Below are 20,958 nucleotides of genomic sequence, written 5' to 3'. Positions count from 1 at the left end.
GGATGGAAATCTTCCCCCTCTGGCTGTGAGCAGAGGCTGGAGGAACTCCCCTTTCCCAGAAATGCTGTCTGCCACCCCTGTGTAACACAGGACAGACTGGGATCCCCCAGGGCCACAGGCTCCTTTTGCAGTTTCCTCTCCCATCTGGGTCACCAAAAACTGATGGGGAGTGGCTGTCTAGAACAGAAGCTAGACAGAGTTAAGAGGATAAAGTGAGTATTTATTGAAGGTATTCAATAGGCACACCTTGGGCAGCCAGAAGCCTCCCAGAGGCTACACCCAAGATGGACAATGGTGATGAGTTTTTCAGACAATTATAAGTTTGATCCATTTACATATCAGGGGTTAATCCTCCAATTACAGCTTCAGGTAATGAAGTCATTTACCCCCAGTGTGCTCCCCCCAATTCACTTTTGTTTATCCTTTTTGGGCCCTGAGGCTGCAAAGTGTTTTTGGATCACAGGCCCAGAGGGATTGTTTTGTCTGACCAAAATGTGGAGAGAATTAACTGCACTTTATATGGACTTTAGAGCTATGCACTAATACAGTGTAGGACTTGAAAAATCCAAAAGCTAAAATCTTAAGGCATCAGCCTGTGGTCCCAATTTTACTCCCTGCTGCCAAAGAGCAGCTCAGCTTCCCAGCACTGTGGCATCAAACAAATGCTGCAAGTGGTGAACGAGGCCACCTTGTCTGGCCCTGCCTTCTTCCTTTCCACCCTCCTCTTGCCTGTACATACAAAAAAAAAAAGCATCCCAGAGCTGCCCAGGATGTGAGAGCCAGCAGAAGGAGGATGAAGCAGTCACTGCTTTTAGAGAGAAGGCAGAAAGCCATGACAACTCTCCAGACAGACCTTCTGAGTGGCCTTGGGTGGGCTCTAGTGCCAGCTGAGGCACCCCAGACAAGGCTCTGCAGCACCTTGGGGAGGGTCACAGAGACAGCCAGGCCAGGGGACAAGCAGGAACCAGAGGCTTGTGTCCAGGAATGTGAGTGGGGACAGCCCCAGGCTCCCCTGGTGTCCAGAGTGTGACTCCCTGCTCCTGTCCAGAGTGTGACTCCATTTCTCCACAAGATGCTCCAGCAGTGCTGGTGCTGGAAGTCCTTTCATTTCACATCAGAACTCATGGGAAAACTTCAAAGTGACCAACACCCTGCAAATCCAAGCTCCCTTATCTCCTCCATCCACCTGGGAAATTGCTTGGAGCAGGGCACACCTGGAGATGTCATTGCTGCAGTGGTGACAGGAGCTGGAATCAGGCTGGCTGATGTAGGAGAAGTGTTTTCCCCAGCAAACTGGGCCCCAGTAAATTGTTCCCTCCACTGGCAACAGCATCCTAAAACACAGAGTGGAGCAATAGTATTGTCTGAGGCATTTGAGTCTACCACTCCTTATTTTTGTTGCTGCTCTTGCCGTTTGCCTCTCTGGAAGGAAAGCAGACTAGTTATTTAAAGTAAAATTCTATTTTTCTTAAACAAGAAAATGGCATCAGCTGCTTCTTTTATGACAAATGTTGTTCTGAATTAAATCAAAATAAGCAGCTTGTAGCTCTACCCCTTAAACCAGGGGCTGATCAAGGAAATAAAGACTGAGCCAAAGCCTTGGAAAGAGCTGAGTGGTGACTAATTCCCACCAAGGGCAAATATCCTATCCTTGATTCATCTCTTCCTGGTGTGAAAGGAATACTCACAACCTACAAACCCATTTCCCCTCTCCACAAGCACACACCTTCAAAATTTTCCTCCTGTTTGGAGCAACGTTAAAATGTGCCATCACATGAAGAGAGGGAAAAAAAAAATCGGTTCACTCAGTTCTTTTTATTCTGTTTGCTGGCTCATACCCAGTCAGCTCCCAGGTAGATTGATGGCAGAAGGGAAAAAGAGTTTACAACTTTCCTTTTCTATGAGCTTCAGGCGGTGTTAACTCCAGGGTCAGGTGCAGAACTCTAATCTGTCTAAAGTTTCCCCTGCTTTGGTCCATCAGCCAGGCTTGGGATGATTTCCTCCACTTTTAGTGGACTCCTTAAGGCACCAAGGGGTCCCTGCTGCCCATGCTGGGGAGGTGTGAAGGGCAAAGGGAGGGGGAAATTGCTGTGTGTGTCTGGGGGTGTGGGTGGATGAGAGTGCATGTGACTTCATCTGTATCTTATTTAGTGTCCTCTACTACAGAAGCTTTTCTGAGACATAGATGTGCATGTTAAAATAGGAGAATTAGGCACAAATGACATAAACTGAGATCTTTAGCCAGTGTTGTGTTTGCCTCGTGTGTAAGTCCAAGTAGTAGTAAGAGATGTAAAACTCTGCTAGGTTTCCAGTTACCCCTAAGAGCACATGTATCACACTGAACTGAATGTTCACTGATAGACACAAAACCAAAATGTTTACAGCATTCAGAGCAATAGCAAAGCATACCTCATGCCAGTCCTGAGTGCCTCTCACCTGTCAGTGCAAGCTCTCCCCTCCCTGGGGGCCTCTGGCTTCTCCCTTCAAACTCCTCTCTCCTTTTCTGTCCTGTCCTGGTTGTCTTCCCTCCTCCTCCTCGAAGCACTCCAAACCTTCCTGCCCACCAGCACTGTTTGTCCTCATCTGTCTGAGCCTGGGACTCCCCTAACCTCCCCCTGCTTGCCTCTCCTCCATCCCCATCCATCCCTCCTGTCCTCTTTGCCTTTCCCTTCCCCAGGCACTCGTCTCTGGTCATGCCATCTCCCTCCTACACTCCTCCTACTGTCGCTGTAAGGCTCCTAGGAGCTCTTCCCTGCCCGTTATATAAGAACAAAACGTTTCACATAATTTCTGCATTATCTGTCATCCCTGGGGCTGCTGCAGTTGTCTCCTTCCTTGGTGCTGTGCTCTCTCTGGCATCGTAGCATTATATCCCAGAACTGGAATTAAAGTTCATTTTGCTGCTAGACCATAATGCTTCTGTCTACCACGCACCCCTTGGGCTTTGCAGAGGCTCATCTTGTCCCCAAGTCTTTTGTCTTCCTTCTTTTTCTCCTTCTTCCATACAGGCTGCACATGCAGTGCTTGTGGCAGGGGCTGGCTAGGGTAGAGGGTGTCTGTGTTGGGGTCACTCACAGCTGGGCACCCCCGCGGCTCTCTGCTTTATAAAAGTAGTCTCAATAAATGTGTGTGGGTTGCATTTGCTCAGCAAAGTCAGTCATTGTGCTCTGTGCCTCCTCCTGGCTTTACAGGAGGACGTGTGTCTAATCTGAGACTGCGGTGAACTCAGCGGGAGTTCAGGGAGCTGAGGCCGTGGGAGGGAGGTGGCAGAGGGGGATGAGCTTGTTACCAAAAACATCCAACATTCCTGGCAAAAGGCACAGGAGAAAAGGCAGTGCCTGCTTCTGGAGGGACCAGGGAGCTCTGGGGACCAGCTGTGCTGTGAATTGTTTGTCTCCAGCAGCCCCACACCTCCCAGTCTGCCTCATGTGCTGCGTGCCCCGGGCTGGCTCTAAAACATGATGGATGAGGAGCTGCTCAGCTTTGCATTTCCAGTGTAGGTAACAGCGTTATCCCGAGAGAAATGTCTTCATGTTGCTCTATCAGTGCCTGCAGCCACCAGCTGAAAAGCAGAGAGGGGAAGGAGGCACCTTCTGCTGTGTTTCCTCCTGCAGACCTCTGCAGGACTCCTGGCAGCGAAGAGAACAGGGTACAAGCACACCCTGGGGTAGATCCCCTTCCTTAAGAGCCACAACTGAAGATCTCATCTTCTCATAACCTCTCCCCACAACTCCTCTGTGAGTTACCCAAACAAGAGCTCAGATTTGTCCTTAAGCTCCCTGGCACCTCCACTTTGGTGGGATGGCAGTGTCCCCTTGAGGCCCTGACTACAAACCCACAAGCCCAGCAAGGCTGCTTGAAATAACAAAGATACCTGGTTCCTCTGCAAATCAGCTCGTGGGTGGCTCAGAAGAGACTGAGGATGGCTCTGCTGCACGCAGTGAACTCAGAAGTGAGCCACCAGGCAGAAAAAACAGCTCAAAAGTGCTTCCCTGGGCGATGCTTTTATTTCCAGGAGATCCTGCTGCTGCAGCCGCCACCGGTGTTGGGGCAGGCCAGGCAGGCTGCTCAGTCTGATCCCTTCCCACTCAAGGAAAGACATGGGCTCGGCTTCCCGGGCTCCCCTGCATTAATTGCTTGTTTGCTAGGCTACCCTTCTCCCCTGGGAGGCTGGAGAAGCTCCTGAGCCATGCCACAAACCCCGCACCGAGCCGTGTCACCAGCTGTGCAGTGTTTCACCCGTGCTGTATAGACACTCCGAGGACGTAATAAACAGCCTGAGACTATTTGTTCTCTGCCTGAGTGTCTGAAAAGCTGCAATCCTGGCATGGAGGGGTGTCTCCCAGCCAAATTGCTGAGGAGGAAGAGGAGGGGAGAGCTCTTTGTCCTCCCCTGGTGCAGACATGCTGGATGGGGCAGCAGAGTGGGGATGGGTTGGCTCCAAGCTGTTGATGGCTCAGTTGGAGCAATTTAGAACAAGGCTCCCCAGAGGTTCAATTTGGGAGAGATGAGTCCCAAATGAGTCAGTAGGACCTGCAAGGAAGAGGAATCCCAAGAGCCTTCCAGCAGCACACTACTGTTCTTCTCTGAGTACACCTCCCTGCTGCCTGTGATGGACTCCCTGCCCCAAATCCCAAAACCATCATGGCCAGAGGTGGAAACAAGTGCTGAGCCTGCTCCCTGCACCAGGAACAGCGGGGGGAGGGTGGGGGGATGACACACAAGCTCCTGGAAAAGGGAGCAGTGGGGATGGATCCAGCACGAGGAGGTCATGAAGAGCAAACAGCAGATAAGAGCTTTCTCCAGACCATGAAAAGCCACCCTGTGCTCCAGCAGGCAGCTCACACCTGGGCCTCAGCTTGCTCCATACTGGTGGGATAAACCAGGGAGGGATGAGCAGGAGAGTACAAAGCCAGTCATGGGCCAGTTTGGGGAGTCTGGAGGGGGCTGAGATTGCTGGGGAAGGGTCAGGCAGCAATGAGGGCAATCCTGGATAGCAAGGGGGGAAGGGGAGGCATTAGCAGGGGCAGGGAGCAGGGCACTTGAGGTGAGGTTAGGTGTTAGTGGGAAATTGCATGGTGAGAGATTGTCTTGGTTTGAAAAGACAGGTGTCTGCTAAGGAAGGCAGGAGCCCCCCTTGAAATGGAAAATGTAAACCCCCTCCCTCTGAATTACTGTAATTTTGAAATTAAGGGGTTCTCAGGCAAAGATATGGGAGTAGGAATAACAGTTCTGTACTAGGGAAATTAAAAATAAAAATGCAATAGTATAAACCGGGAGAGATCAAGAAACTGCCCCGCCTGGTTTTATCAGGTGGCCAAATTAACAGAAGGTAACTGCCCCACCTCTGACAGATGGCAAGAGAATACACACCCCCAAACCATATCCTACAACCCAGGACAGAGATTTACTGCAGGAACTGTGTGGGGCTTCAGTGAGGAAGGGCTGAGCATCTCCTGAGCAGGTCTGGCCAGCAGGAAGAGCAGTGAGCTGGATCTCACCTGGCCCTGGGCACACCGAGGGCTCTCGCCTTGCCTGGCGCACAGCCCCCTCTCCCTGCGAAAGGTGAGTGTTTGCTCTGCGGTCTGCACACATGTGTTGCATTTAAAACCAAAAATTTGGCTTGTTTTCCTCTGGAAATGGGTCTAGTGGAATTTATCAGTCCCTCTGTCTTCTTTATATCCCCCTTATTTTTGCCCCTAAATCCCTTCTTCTGCTGTTTTTCATCTGCTGCTTCTTCCCTCAGCCTGTCGCCGAGCCAAACCCATTTGAATGCATCCAAGGACTAGGCTGCCATTAGTGCTGCTCTGTGCTCTGTCTCTCCTCTTAGTTAGGATATATTTAGCCATCATCTTTTAGCTTTTTTTCCTGGCTGTTCAGTGGCTTTAAAAAGCAGGTGCTGGGAACGGAAAGAGAAGATTAAAGTACCTGCTGTCAGCTACCTCTCCCTGTGCAGCTGTGCAAAGCAAGCACGTGGGCAGAGTGGATAACAGCTGCCCCTTGAAAACCTCATTTGTAATTCTAATTATTCTTTTTTTATTATTATTGGTAGTATTTCAATAATCTCTTTCTGCACTGCTACAAATTTCCAGAGCAGCTATTTCCTCCCGTGCCTCATGTGAACGTGGAGTGTTGGGAATCCATCAAACCGTGGTGAGGGATCCTTCATGGGATATCCATGGGCTGGGCAGGCACAGATGGAGCCAGGCTCACCTGCAGCCACATGGATATGGTGTCCCACAGCCACCCTGACTGTCCCTGTCCCATAAGCTATGCCTATGGCTCAGACCCAGCCGCAATGTGGCTACTGAGGGGCCACTTGCAAATTCTGGGCTGCTGTCTCAGCTTTGGCAGCTTCCCTGCTCCTCCCTGGCACCCTCACAGAATTTCTCAGGCTGGGAAAGACCTCTAAGATCATCAGGTCTAAGCCAAACCCACCACCAAACCCTGTCCCCATTGCCACACTCCTGCCTGCACCATCCCCATCTCCTTGGCTTACTTCCCTACTTAAACACATCCAGAGCTCATCAACAGCTTGCAGGTGGAGGGAGGGGCTATGCAACAGGAGCAGGGCCTTTAAACCTCCCATTTCTGCTCCTTTGGAGTCAGCACCTCCCTGATTTCATGGCAGGAGTGCCTTCAGGTTTGATCATCTCTGATTGCCACCTCTGTGGTTCCCCTCTGGTTTAGGAGGAATGGGGGACAGAGTCCTTGGGGAGCCTGACTGCAGTGAGACCCCAAAACAGCACAGCTCAGCCTGGCTCTTCCCCTCTTTCATCTCCCTGCCTCCCCTTCCCAATCTCTTTGGGTATCTTCCCCTTATTCCACTCAAACAGTATAAAAACACAAAAATGCCTCTGCCAGAAACTCTCCTCAGAGCTTGGCTGAGCCCCCTTTTTGCTTGGGGGGGGCACATACACAAGGGCCCTTTGCACCCTGTCACCAAACCCTTGTTTTCCCATTCCCCACCCCATTTCTGGGGCTGAAACCTTTGGGTTTTTGTGTTTTCCAAAGCTGCTGGCATTTTGCAAACACTAACCCAGAAACACCAGCAGCAATCCCCGGGGCTGATGGGTGTGTGTTTTTTGCTGCTGGGGGTGAAGCCAGCCAGTGGCTGTACCCCCCCAAATTCTGCCAAAGGGTGGCTGTGGGTGCCTTCTCAGCCCAGCCACCTCCCAGCCTGGACCTTCCTGGTGGGGATGAAACCCAGCCCTGCGGATGGGAGGTGGATTGGTGCTGGCACGGCTCTGGGAAGGGAGCCTGGTTGCGACACAGATGAGTTTTTTTTTGTATTCCAAAACAAGGGCTGATAATGGAGGGCACGGGGCCGGAGCCACGGGAGGCTGCTAAGCTAAATGAGACAGGAAGCACGTAATTAAATTAGATACAGAGCAGCATGGAGACATCTGAGTACACACACGGGGCTGGGCTGAGAGGCTGTTGCATAACCCCGGGAAGAGCTGTGCAGTATGAAATCTCTCACCTAGAGCAGCCCATGCTGGCCAGCTGCCTGGCCTTGAGCAGCCCCATGGAGGGGACAGGCAGAAAAGCTGCCCCAGGGAGCAGAGGGCTCCTCTCCTGGCTGTGGCACAGCGGGCACAGGGTCTGTCCCAGCCTTGGTGAGGGGACTTTGCTGGAACAGCCCAATCCTGCTCCCAGTCCAGGGCTCAGACCTGCACACGTGGATTTGGCACTGCCCTGAGTCCAGAGCCAACACCTTTGTGCCTCTTCTGGCTGAGCTGAGTGGTCCCCAAAAAGACACAGCCTTTGGCTGACCCCTTCCCTTCCCTAAGGGCTCTCTCTCCCACCATGGGCAGTCCTCCCCTCTGCTTCTCTGTCAGCTTGGCCTCACCTGAGCCCAGAGCTTCAAAAGCTGCCACAGGGGACAAGGTAAAGCCACACACACACGTTTGTCCAATACACTTTATTTCTCTGGGGAAAAGCGGCAGGGAAACATGGCCTGAAGCCAAGAGAGGGGCTCAGCAGGCTGTAATCTCAAGGCAGAGATGTGCAGAGTTTCTCTGCTCTGGCTCACATCCCCCAGGCTCCTCACCAGTTGCAGTTGCTGCCATCCCAGCTGTGTTTTTGCCATAGTTACATTTGCTCCCAGCAGCACGTGGTTCCCAGCACAGTGGCTGTGCCAGACTCCATGGAGTTGCAGCCAGAAATCATCTGTCCCGTGTGCCTGTGACACGTGTCCAGGCTCCTGGAGGTTTTCCTCTCGGCATGACCTGCTCAGACCATGCCTCAAACACCAGGGAGAGTTACCAGAGCATCCTGTGACTTTGCAGGTCTGTGGCTGGGAGGATGGGCTGCAGTTCTAGAGGGGAAAGGGACAGAGGTGAACATTTCCATGGCATTTATGTGGAAAAAGCAGGGAGGAGATGGAGATGTAGGTGGTGAGGAGAAGGGGCATTGCCACCCTGAACCCTCTAGTCACCTGCTGCAGCTGGGAGGTTAGTGCCAAGCTGCTTTGGCATGATTTCCAGATCTCCTTTCCAACCCTGAGCACTCAGTGACTCAGTGGAAGAGCTGAGTGTGGGTGCCAGGAGCCCGTGCCCACCCCCACGTGCCACTGCTGCTGTGACACCAGTGCTCCCAGCGTGGTGCTGAACTGGGGTGGAGCTCCAGCCTGGTGTGGCACTTCCAAAACTGATGCCAAGCACTGTGCCTGCTCTGGGTGTGCACAGACATCCCGTGGGTGTGCACAGACCTTCTCAGCAGCTGTACAGGCAAAGGCAACCTTCCAGCCCTCTCTCCTTTACTCTCCCATTTCTTCCCTGGAATCCACAGCAAGGATCACAGCTCTGATCTTGTCTTTAAGGCACAGAGAAGACATGAATAAGAGCTTAATGTAGCTCCAGCCATTTATCTGCAACTGAATATCTGCTAGCCAAGAAGGCTTGATTATTTGAGTGAAAATCCCCAGAGCCATCAGGAAAGAGGCTGCTCTTACGTGAGGAGCTCAGAGTGAGTGTTCAGTCATTAGTCCTGATGCATCCTTCCTGTCTGTCCATGAGCAAGACCATTCTGGGGCTCCTTGTAAGTGATGAGAGAAAGACAGGACTCTCCTTTACTGCTCAGTGGGGCTGAGGTGCCTCATGCTCCTCCCTGTGTCTCCCACCCAGATATCCTCATGCTCCTGCTCCCAAAGGCAGCTTGAGAGGAGCCTTTCTCCCTGGCCCGGGGCCCAGATGGCTTTGTGCTGCCACTCTCCTGGCACAGCTCATCTCTCCTGGGAAAGATGCTCTGGCAAAGAGAAAGATGCTCTGGCAATGTGCAGAGGGTGATGAATGCAGGCAGCAAGTGTAGGAGACAACCTGAGCTCTGGAAAAACGTCTGAGCTGGGAATAGCAGGGAGGAAGGGAGAGGATGAGGAGTGGAAGTGGCAGCTGTGGCCTTGTGCTTGGCTGGCCATGAGCAGGGGGGTTAGGGTCACTCCCTTCCAGAGCTGCTGAGCTGGGGAATTGCAGGGAGGGCAGCTCTGGGATCCTGTGTGAGCCTGACCTCACCATGGGGCCTGTTGGTCCCTCATGAACCTCTGGCTCTTGTAGCACCAGACCCTGGGGTTTGCTGGTGTGCATTGGTTTAACCCTTTCTCTTCATCTTTCTCTTTTGCTGGCTCAGTCCTTCCCCTCCATTTTCCAACCTCTCCCTGGCTTTTAATCTCCTTTCAATTTCCAGGTCTCATCAGGATCCTCCATTATCAGATGCTTTCCCAGGTTTTGGCTCCTTTGATGTGCATCCCTTCCCTTCCCTCCTCTCACCACACACCCAGCAAGGAATTTGTGATGAAGAAGTGCAACTTCAGCCAGCGCATGAAGCCAGACATTGTCCTTATATATTCCGTCTGTGAACTGGCAGTGCCATTAAGAAGGAAAGTGAAAACATGAAACCCTCCTGCTCCATCTGCATCCCCCCAGGAAGCACAAACCCTGCTGACCCTGCTGCCACCCCCTGCTTTAACCACTGGGGCAGAGCGAGAAGTGCGGGGAGCTTTGGAAGCCCTGGGCCAGCGGGGTGGAGCAGCAGGATGGAGCTGACGACTCTCGGCGAGGGCTGCAGCGTCTGTCCTGTCCCTCGCTCTCCCACCCGCCGGCGGTTCATCAGCAGGCTCCACACGTCGCTGGAAACGAGCCTGTTTTTTCCTGTTCCCGAGGAAGCGGCTATGACTGTGATGCTCAAGGACGAGCCTGGGCCTCCCACTCCCCCCTCCCTTAGCAGCGTACACAAACTTACCTAAGCTCTCATCTTCAGGGGCGCTGCCTGAGCAGCTTTTGGTTGGCTGGAGGCTGCAGTGATGCCGGGTCCCCCTCCCGCTCTCCCGCCTCCCAGCCGATATAAAGCGCGGCTCCGCGCCGCTGTCGCAGCCGCCAGCCCGGGACCGCGGGGCAGGAGGTGCCGCAGCCGCCTGTTGCACCCCCTGGCACCCCCGGGAGGAGCCGATGAGTTGCTGGATGCCTGGGTGCCCAGCTCTCAGCATGTGCCGGGGCTTAGCCGCGCTCCCCATCACTTGCCTGGAAAGGTAAGGCGCTGCTGGGCGGCAGAGGGGTCGCACCCGGACCGGCCTCTGCTGCTGCCGATGTGATGGTGGGCTAGAAAGCGGGCTGCACAAAACACGCGGCCGAATGGTTCCTTGTGGCTGCATCCCTTCTGCTCCCCAGGAGGGGAGCACGGAGGTGGAACAAGCGGAGGGGGAGAGAGGAGGCTGCCCAGGGCTGTACAAACACACCGGGGGTTTCTGGCTCTGCCTCTGCACAACTCGACAAGCAGCAGGAGTATTTTTGTCAACACGGCCGAACTGTTAAGTGACATGTTGCTCCTCCTGCCAAGCCCCACGCTGCCGGCTTGACATTTAAACCCTGATTTTCGTACGGGCGCCTCGGGACGCCTGAACGAGCCGCGGGCACGCGAATAGCAGCTGGGCCACACGCCGCCTCGGGGACACCCTGGGGACAGACAGGAGCCGCTTCTCCTGCCCTGCTGCCGCAGACACCTCCCGGCAGGCAGGTGCCTCCTCCGCGCCTTGGCCGCGGAGCCGCGGGGACCGGCAGGAGCATCCCAGCCTCTGGCACAGGAGCATCCCTGCCCCTGGCACAGGAGCATCCCAGCCCCTGGCACAGGAGCATCAGTGCTGCCTCTGCCTCCTGAAGCCATGGAGTAGGTGGATGGCGCTGCCCTCTCCACAGCCTGGTGACAGGCTCCTGGGAGCTCAGGGGCACCCCAAAAATTAGAGCAGGGGAGCAGCAGCCTGGTGGGCAGCAGGGAGATGCTCCCGCTGTGTCGACAGGAAGGAAATTGCTGTGTTTTTCCAGCGGAGAGCTGCCGGGAGAGTGGGATGGGAAAAGGAACCAGGAGCTGGGTGGGGGTGCTCCAGCAGCTTTTACCCGCCCCAGAGGAAAGAGCTCGTCGTGCTTTATATTTCCATGTGTCTCTGCCTGGGAAGCGAGCAGGAGAAAACGGTCCCCTAGGCTTAATGCGCGGTTGCCAGGGAGCAGGAAAAGCAAGCGGGGAGCATTTATTTCACACACCAGAGAGCCAAGAAGTGGCTGAAGCTGGGGAGCGAGGGCTGTGCCCCTGCCAGTGGAGGGGTTGGGGGCAGCAGACTGATGGTGCAGAGATCCCATCTCGCCCCTCTCTCCCTTCCTTCCAGAGCCAAGGATCTGAAGACCCGCTTGGGCATCCTGCTTCATAAACCCGAGCTGGGACACAAGAGTGGGAGCTCCAGCAAGCTGCAGCTGGGCTCGAGGCGCAGGTAAGCCAAGCCCAGCTCTGCCCCAGGTCCAGCCCGGGCCAAGCCCCCATGGAGCAGCCGTTCCCGAGGGATGCTGCAGCCCATCTGCGCAGCACAGAGCACAGCTCCCCCTCCACGAAGTCCCACCCAGGCGGGCCGGGAAGGCGGATCACTCCCCTGCTCCAGCAGCTATAAAATCCAGCAGGGGAACGGATGCTCTGGCATTAGGCACAGAGAGCAGGGCCCTGGCGAGAGGCAGGCAAGCTGCAGGGCTCCTGCTCTTCCTGGTGTCTCACACCAGTGGCTGGGATCCCTGGGGAATGCAGGCAGCATTAAACATAGTACACTAAATATTGCTGCTGAGGGCAGGGAGTCTTCTGCAGAGGAGGCTCTGCTGGGCCAGCAGAAAAGGGTTTTTCTGAGCATCCCCTAAAGAACCTCCTGGCCAGCAGCATGGAGAGGAGGTCGGGTGAGCCATCAGGGAAGGTGAAAGAAAGGGAGGAGAGAGGAAAGAGAGCCCACAGGTAATGGATATTGGCCCCCGGCTTTGGTTTCCTGCTGAATGCCTCCGTGTCCCATTGACGGAGCTGCTCAACTGAAGTGCTCTCATCCCTCACCGCTGGACAGAGAGCCTCACATCCTTTTTGTCTTTTCCAGAGACTCCTCCCAAGAGGTGCTGGAATGGAGGGAGTCCTTTGACCAGCTCCTCAAGAGCAAAAGTGAGTAGAATCTTGTTTTCTTCTCTTGGTGAGAGTGTGTAGGACAAATGTACTCATAGTGAGCTGTATGACTGGAGTCAGTGTGTGATGAAATCTTGCCTCCTCCTCAGATGAGGAGGTTTTCAGATGAGGTTTTCAGATGAGGTTTTCAGGACTTAGAAAGAGGTCCCTTTCCTGCCCAGATCTGAGGCAAAGGGCTCATTGCCTGCCCCATGAGGCTGTACCCTTCCCTCCTGGCTGGGATTTTTTGGGGGACAGAAGTGCTGCCTTGCCTTGGGACAGGAGCACTGTCACGGGCACCCCCTGAGGAGCAGCTCGCCAGGGGGAACATCATGGTATTCCCATGGCACCCGTTTCTCCACACTGGGGAGAAGGCAGTGTCTGCTCTCCGTGTCTGGTGGGAACAGGCATGCAGCCACCTCCCCTCAGGCTCGTTCAGACAACTGCATTGCTGCCCTCTGCCTGTCTGTCCTGTGCCTCCGGGGATGGCTCTTGCACAGGGAGCAGGAATTCAGCTGTTTGAACAACCTTGCCCTTTTCCCACTCTGATATCAGCTGTGTGTCTGTGATGCACAGGGCTCCTGTGAGATGCTGTCTCCCTCTCCCTATGCAGGCAGCTCCTCCAGACCCAGAGATGGGACCTCTTTTTTAGTCCCACATATCATCCCCTCCTTACGCTGGGCTCTGCACAATGGCAGCCTCCAAAAACAGTTTTGACAATTATAGAGATGATAAATTATAACGAGAGCCAAAAGGAGATTGCTAACTATAACAAGCCAAGGCCTTGTAATTATCTATTTACCTTTAATAAAAGATTACCTTGATTGAGCTTTGCAAAATTCAAATGGCAGAAGCACCAAATTTTAATCCAAAAGTAGTTGTCTACCTTAAAAGCTCTTCCCCAGCCAGACAAAGTCCTTCCACAGCACTAGTCTGGGGCCAAGTGTATTTTTTTTTCCGTCTCCCTCACGTGCTGTGATGGCTAATGAGCATCTCTAGCTTTGTAACTTAATCCACCCTCCCAGCACAGCTTTGAAATCCTTGCTGCAATTACTCTCCCGTCCTCAGCATCTCGTTCCCCCCCAGATGTGGGCTGAGAAATCAAAATCAAGGCACGGCTGCTCGGCTCCTGCAGCGTTCCGATGCGTCAGCGCGCTTCTCCTTAGGTAGAATTAGCTCTTTTCCGAAGCTGTAAAGAAAATACTCTGAAGCCTCATTACAGAAAGGTCAGATAAATAAAACCAGAGGATTACTTGTCTGTGGGAAAGGATTTTATTGGAGTCTAGAGGCCAATTAGCGGTGTCTCAGAGGGTGGAATTTGCCCGGAAGGAAAGGAAATCTGCCGATGTCACGGTCTGAGCTCCCAGGGCAACGCTCACCAGGCGGTGTCTGCTGCTGGTCCTCTTCCTGCCCACCTCCCTTCCCATTAACTGCTCTTTTCTCCCCTCCATAGGTGGGGTAAATGCATTCCACACCTTCCTGAAGACCGAATTCAGTGAGGAGAACCTCGACTTCTGGCTGGCATGCGAGGACTTCAAAAAGACCCGGTCGAAAACCAAGCTGGCCTCCAAAGCCAACAGGATCTTCGAGGAGTTTGTCCAAAGTGAGGCACCCAGGGAGGTGAGACCATTTTCTGTCCCATCAGATAGGGCAGGAAAGGAATAAAATATCCTGGTGGGTTTTATGAAAGTGCTGTTGGATCAGTGGGAAGGCGTTACTCTTGTTCATGAGAGCTTTAATTTTTAACACCGTGCGGTCCATCACATAATGTTGGAACAGAAATTGAGTCTAACCGTGAAGTGTAGCAGACACAGGGCATGCAAGGCCTCCCTGGTGGTCAGTTGTCTAAGATAAGAAATGCCTAGTTATGATGACTGGACCTAAGAAGCCCCGCTTCCACCTTTAGACCCTTGTTATCTCTCTGTAAGATGATAGGTCACTTTTGCCTCAACCCTTACTATTGGACTGTTTCCCAAAACTCCTGTACCCTATATAAACCCATACTTCTGCCCAGTTTGGCAGAAGAGCTGTCACTGAGACCCTTTGCTGCCAATAAAGACACATCTGTGGAATGTGAAGCTCATACAGAGCTTCTCCCCTCTCTCCCTGCACCTGCTGCTGAGGCACTTAGCAAGCCAAGAGCTGAAAATCACAAATGAGCTGAGAATCACTAAAGAGCTGATCTCACTTAAGAGCTGAGCTTGCTAAGATTGCCTGTGGCTCTGGAGCCTGCCTGAGGGTCCCAGACAGGTTGTGCTTAACTGGCCTTCTCTGTCTGGGACACCCACAGCAGCCGTTTTCGGGGAGACTCCGAAAACCCTGGAGCCACATTAGTGAAGGGATAGAAAGGTTTGTGAGTGTTACAGATGGATAATGAGATGATTGGCTCTCGCAATTAAAAGACAACTATTGTGTGAATATTAAGAAAAGCTTTAGTAATTTACAGTTATGTTGTTGTAGTTGAGGTGTCCTCTGTTCTCCCCATAGTTCCCTTTCCCCCCACCCCCGTATTGCATCCATCAGATAGCCGGGGTTGTCTAAGGCAGGAAAAAAGGTGTGCACATGTGCCCCTTACCTGGGGCAGTTGGGAATGGAAAAGCTTTGTTGCTTAGGGGGTGAGGCATGGCAACACCTCACCTCCAATCAAGTTACAAGAAAGCAATCTCCACCGATAAATAGCAAAGAAGAGCTGACTGTCAGACTTTGGGAGGGGCCAGGGCTGGCTGATGCAACCCCCAGGGGTATAAAGGACCGAGCATCCATCTTGAGGATGAACTGGCCACGGGGTATGCGCGAGGGGCAGCTCCCAGTGCTGCAAATTTTTCCTTATGTAGTCCTTTGTTGTATTTTTGTTAAGGTTTAATAAACCCTTTAAATTTTCCAAGTGAGCAGTCGTCTCTCACAGTGAGCGTCTTCACCCTCATCTGACGACAAATTAAAACCAGGTTTTGTCCTCACATAGAAGAGGAACTAACATTTGTGGGCGCTGCTGCCTTGCAGGTGAACATCGACCACGAGACCAGGGAGATCACCCGCAAGAACCTCTCGGGGGCCACCTCCGCCTGCTTCAACGAGGCGCAGGCCAAGACGCGCACGCTGATGGAGAAGGACTCCTACCCACGCTTCCTGAAATCCGCCTCCTACCAGGACATGACCAAGCAGGCCGCCAGCCGCGGCTCCAGCAAGCGCTCGCACACCTGACCCGGGCCGGCCACGGGGCCAGGCACAGGGTGGGACGCGGATGGCGAGGGTTGAGGCCCGTGTGGCGGGGTTCCGGCTGAAGCTGTGGAATTTTAGCAGGATCCCCAGCACCCCGAGCGCTTCAGGAGCCGCCGGACACGGCATTCCTCCCTCCCCGGGGGTGGGAGCCCGGAGCCTCCCCTCGCAGCTCGGCCGGAGATCTTTGCCAGTGCGGACGCGGAAAGAATTCGGGTTTGAGCTGCGAGTGCAGATCGAACCCAGCTCGTTCAGAGATGGGATTCCCCCGAGCACCCACAGCCGAAGAGCTCCCACCTGCTGCGGGGCCAGCACAGGACCTGCCAATCCCGCTCGCAGGGAATGGCCGGCGTAAAAGCCCCGAGACTACGTGGCAATTTCAGCTGGAGGGATCCTGCTCCTGCCTTCTCCTGATCCCAAGATCCTCCAGCTGTGTCCCATGCATGCTCTGCATCGCAGCTTTCCACCTCCTTCCAGTGCAGTGACGTTTTCATCCCTCGCTTGAGCTCCACGACTTTCAGATTGCACCTAAACTTAGGTCACGTGCGTGACGTTTTATCCCTGTTATTGTTATTTATTTCATTATTATTATTATTATTATTGCTATATTTATTACAGGAGCACTGCTGAAAGCACACACGTGTACCCCTTGCTCCAAGGAGCTTGTAAATTAAATTATTTTAGCTGTTGTAGCACTTAGCATGCCTCCCACCTTTTCTGTGTAATAATTTGAGAGGACCAGACAGATTTGTAGCACAATTTTGGAGCAAGGTACACCAGTAGCAGCAGGGAGAGCTGCTAGAGAGTTTGGATGGCAGTGCAAGGATGCTTTGCAGCCCATGTTGTTCCCTCTCTCCCCTCAAAGATGTGGAAGGCATCTCAGCAGCTTGTCCCAGGCAGGGAACAGAGAGGTCAAACAGGCACTTTAGTAAGCAACTCTATGGAAAACTTGATTTTCACACATGGGAGAGAAAACCCAGGGCTTTGCTTGGGTTTATAATTGGGCATGTTGTTCCCTGGGATGGTGAAACCAGTCTGCAGCCACAGCACTTTATTGGAAACCCGTGGAGTGAGCTAAACCAGTCCCGTGAATTCAGTGGCTTGGGGCGGCAGGACGCATCACCAGCCCAGGCCTGGGGACAGCTCTTCAGGAAGTCCCTCTCAGCAGGAATTTTGGGGTCCTGGAGAGGTGTGGGTCCCACTTGGCAGCAATGGTGGGTGGATGGGTGATGTGAAGCCTGTGCTGGGTCCTGGGGAATGTGCCATCAGCACTGCTCCCTGCTGCTTTCCAGGGCTCTCTTTATCCCTAAAGACCAAACCTGGAGATCCTTATCCCACTGGTACTCACTCCTTGCCAAGGGAACTCTCTTTTTCCCCCCTGTCTCAGCAGCAGCTGGAGCACAGCATCCTTTGGGCTTTTCACAGCTGCTTGAGCAGAGCAAGGGACCAAAGACCAGTTTGGGGATGTTACTCCGAGTCCTCTTCCACCACCCCCATCCTGGTCCCACCTCTGACCCTCTGGCTGTTGTCCTGGCTGTGTTTACAGGGAGATATCAGCTGCTTTCTTATTTATTATTTATTTTTACAACTGGAACCACCTTTGCTGTGTTACTGAAGCGAGCGATGCACAGTGGTCTGTTCTCGTTGCCGACGTAATGTTGTCATTACAAAATCAAATACAATAAAATGTACAGAGCAAAATACCCTGACAACATGGGCTGGGTCTTTATTTTTCTGGTCGTGAACTTTCAATTAAATTTTACATTCTAATCCTGGATGCTTTGCAAAGCTGCTTGTGTTGGGTGACTCAGGGGGCATTTCCAGTCCCTTTAAAAGTGACAGTGTCAAAAGCAGAAGAGGAAGGGGGAAGACTTTTGAGGCATAAAACTTTGTGGTATTTGGTTTGTCAAAGAAAACTGAGTAGTTCATAGAAAGAATGAAAGCAGAAGTGTAGCTTTGAATGTATGAACTGCCAGGGTATTCAGTGCTGCTTGTGTTGCTCATACCTTCTCAGCCCTTTACAGGACTGCAGTTCCCAATATCTGCTCAGTATTATTAAAAACACAAATGTCATAAAATTGAGAGGATGCAGGGAAAAACCCCTTCTTTTTGGGCCACTGACATAAACAATACTTGATTTTTGTCAGTAGCACACCTGATGATTGAATTCATAGGCAAAGGGGGAACACTCTGATATCAGAGGGGTTAAAAAAAAAATCTTGTTCCTGTGCAGAGTGAGGTCTGAGCAGTTCCCTCGAAGGGTCTGGGAGGGAAGGGGAAGGTTGCATGGAAAGAGCTTTCCACGGAAGCACCCAGGGCTGGAGAAGAGCAGCCCAGTGCAGCTCAAAGAAGTGCTTGGAATAAAAACCCAACCGAAACATGGTTTTATTTATTGCCTTCTTTCTATTTATTGCGTGTTCTGGAAGCCAAAATTAACTGGCCTGCGTCAGCGGAGCAGAGTGTGAGAGGGCTGGTGAGGAGGAGCTGGGATCCCAGGGAATAACTCAGAACGTGCATGTTCCAAGGTGTCACTATGAGCACAACCACCCCCTGCCACTCGAATGCATTTCACAGGCAGCTGCAGTTCCTGAGCCCTGTGACAGCCATGCAGGGGCAAGGATCAGCAGGCGCTGTAAAACACACGGGCTCTGCTCCATCCCCACCTGGCCAGGGGAAAGCGGCTGGAGCTTCCCCTCACCTTTCATCTCCTTTTGAATTAAGCATGGCCTTGTCTTACAAGCCAGGTGATTTGGGATCCTAGCAGTTAGCATCTCTGTCTGATCTTTGTCAGTGTCAGAGGGAAGAAATGAGCTGGAAAGTAGCCAGGAAATATTTAAATTACTTGTCAGGAAAGAGAGCAGTAAAGCAGACTAGAATAAGCCAGAATAAAAAAAATAATCTTGTTGTTGCCTTTTCTTTTTTTTTTCACTGCAACTTCTGAATGAAAAATATGAATACTTTGTCTTGCACACCTTGAAGTTAATTTAAAACTGATTCTCCATTTAAAAAATTAATAAAAATATTAATAAAATAGCAATAAATTATTACAATAAAATAAGAATCAAATAAAATAATTAACAAAACTCAATTAAAATTATTAATAAATTTCATTTAAAATGAAATTATTTAAAAATAAAATTAGAATTAAATTTAAATTAATTTAAAAATTAAATTATTAAAAATAAATTTTAAATTTTAAAAATAAAGAAGTCATAAAAATATAGAATGAAAACCTTTTTGAGCTTTCTTTACAAGGAAATGTGAGGCTGTGTCCATCCTTGCTGCATCATGCATGGCCCAAGCTGAGCCTCAGCCTTGGTGACAGCTCTCAGCCCCCACAGCTGATCCTGGACAATCCCAGTTTCCTCTGAGATGCTTCCCAAAGAGAAAACCCAGTCACTAAAAGCCAGCCTTGCATCCAGCTGTGCCTGCTGCCAAAACCCAGCAGTCACACAACAAAACCTTAAAGCCTCGGGGTGGGGGGGGTGGGGGGACTAAAAAAAAAACCAACCCACAAAACCACATTTGAGACCGAGGAGCCAAAGCTTCCCTCATCCAGCTGTGGTCACTCAAATAAACCCAGGCTGAAGTTTCCCAGGGAGGAGGCTGCACATTTGGAAGCAGCTGAGGGGATTTGAGCTCCACCGTGGGGGCTGGCACTGCCCTGCTCCCCCAGGCTGTGAACATGAACTTGCTCCTGGGCCAGCTTTCCATAAGCCAGCATGGGGAGGGGTGGATTTATTTGGTGGAAAAAAAAAAAAAAAAGAAAAAAAAGCTGTTTCATCCCATGCCCTGGGAGCTGCAGCATTCCCAGCAGCAGCTCAGGGGCTCCTGCGGCCACAAGATCCCTGCTCCAGTGGGACCAGGCAGCTTTGGGGTGCTCTTAGGACATGGATGTGGATGCAGAAGTGCACTAGGACAAGGATTTAGGCAGGTGGATGTGCAGATATTTAAGTGTAGGAATTCTGAGCTTTTCGTTTTCCATGGATACACACACGTGACAACAGGCTCTGTGTGTGTATATCCGTGATTTATTTCTCTTTTTAGAGAAAGGCTGGGAAGGAATGCTGTAAAAAGTTATCTGGATATGTGTCTGGAGAAGGCTCAGCTGCATGTGTGTACATCCATGATTTATTTCTCTTTATAAAGAAAGGCTGTGAAGGAAGGCTGTAAAATGTTATCTGGGTATGCTTTTGGAGGAAGCTCAGCTGCATGTGTGTAAATTCATGATTTATCTCACTTTTTAAAGAAAATCCATGAAGGAAGGCTATAAAATGTTATTTGGATATGTTTCTGAAGGAAGCTCAGCTGCATGTGTATAAATTCATGATTTACTTCTCTTTTTTTTAAAAAGGCCTGCTGTAAAATGTTATCTGGATATGTTTTTGGAGGAAGCTCAGCTGCATTTATGTACATCCATGATTTATTTCTCATTTTAAAGAATGGCCTGCTGTAAAATGTTATCTGGATATGTTTTTGGAGGAAGCTCAGCTGCATGTGTGTACATCCACGATTTACTTCTCTTTATAAAGAAAGACCATGAGGGAAGGCTATACAATATTATCTAGGTAAGTTTTTGGAGGAAGCTCAGCTGCATGCATGCGCACCTGTGATTTATTTCTATTTTTAAAGAAAGGCCATGAAGGAAGGCTGTAAAATGTTATCTGGGTATGTTTTTGGAGGAAGCTCAGCTGCGTGTGCGTACATCCATGATTTCCTTCTCATTTTCAAGAATGGCCTGGTGTAAATTGCTCTCTGGCTATGTTTTTGGACGAAGCTGAGTGGCACAGGGGATGCACTGAGCCATTCCAAACACGCCCAGCGCCTTTCTCCGTGTCCTGCAGAGCTCTGCCAGCACCCGGGGCAGCCAGCAGGGAGGGAGCAGCTGGATGGCATCGCTCTGCAGCTGCCTCTGCAAGGCCTTTGCCTGAACGAGGTGCCAGAACTCACAGCTGATGTGCTCCCCTCCCCTGGGCAGGCAGCTGGAGGCCGAGGTTGCCAATCCGCTCCAGCTGCGCACAAGGATTTGTGCCTCTGGGCTGCTCGGGAGCTGAGGAAGAGTGAGAGGTGATTTTCAAGCTTGCTGCTGCTGCTGGGGCACCAAGGGCACCGCTGGGGTCTGCAGCCAATGTGGGAAATGGATTTGTAGAGGATTCTCAAAGCCTGGCAGAAGGCTCACACAGTGTGCATCTGTATGCAAACCTTGAGATAAGAAATGCTCACTCAGAAATGCCATGGAACAGCACAGACATTGCTGGGAGAGAGATGGAGCTAGAAACAAGTTTCAAA

General features: G+C 51.7%; 1 protein-coding gene across 1 annotated transcript; it reads left to right on the top strand.

Annotated features, from left to right (window-relative positions):
• The first annotated feature begins 10,412 nt into the window (after positions 1-10,412).
• On the top strand, positions 10,413-17,372 carry RGS16 (regulator of G protein signaling 16). Its single transcript, XM_041420201.1, has 5 exons — positions 10,413-10,525; positions 11,654-11,755; positions 12,392-12,453; positions 13,907-14,073; positions 15,454-17,372. Exons 1-5 carry the CDS (start codon positions 10,446-10,448, stop codon positions 15,652-15,654), a joined length of 612 nt encoding a protein of 203 aa, XP_041276135.1. The 5' UTR covers positions 10,413-10,445; the 3' UTR covers positions 15,655-17,372.
• The last annotated feature ends 3,586 nt before the right edge of the window (positions 17,373-20,958 follow it).

The sequence above is a fragment of the Onychostruthus taczanowskii genome, unplaced genomic scaffold (assembly GCF_017590055.1).
Source record: "Onychostruthus taczanowskii isolate IOZ18803 unplaced genomic scaffold, ASM1759005v1 scaffold63, whole genome shotgun sequence".
NCBI classification, from domain to species: domain Eukaryota; kingdom Metazoa; phylum Chordata; class Aves; order Passeriformes; family Passeridae; genus Onychostruthus; species Onychostruthus taczanowskii.
This window is presented reverse-complemented; position numbering and strand designations above follow the sequence as displayed.

What these genes read in the sequence shown, in the direction of transcription:
- RGS16 (XM_041420201.1), top strand. Translation starts at nt 10,446, where the DNA reads ATGAGTTGCTGGATGCCTGGGTGCCCAGCTCTCAGCATGTGCCGGGGC. An exon ending in CAGCTGGGCTCGAGGCGCAG is followed by an intron (nt 11,756 to 12,391) that starts GTAAGCCAAGCC and finishes TGTCTTTTCCAG; the next exon opens with AGACTCCTCCCAAGAGGTGC. An exon ending in CCAGCTCCTCAAGAGCAAAA is followed by an intron (nt 12,454 to 13,906) that starts GTGAGTAGAATC and finishes TCCCCTCCATAG; the next exon opens with GTGGGGTAAATGCATTCCAC.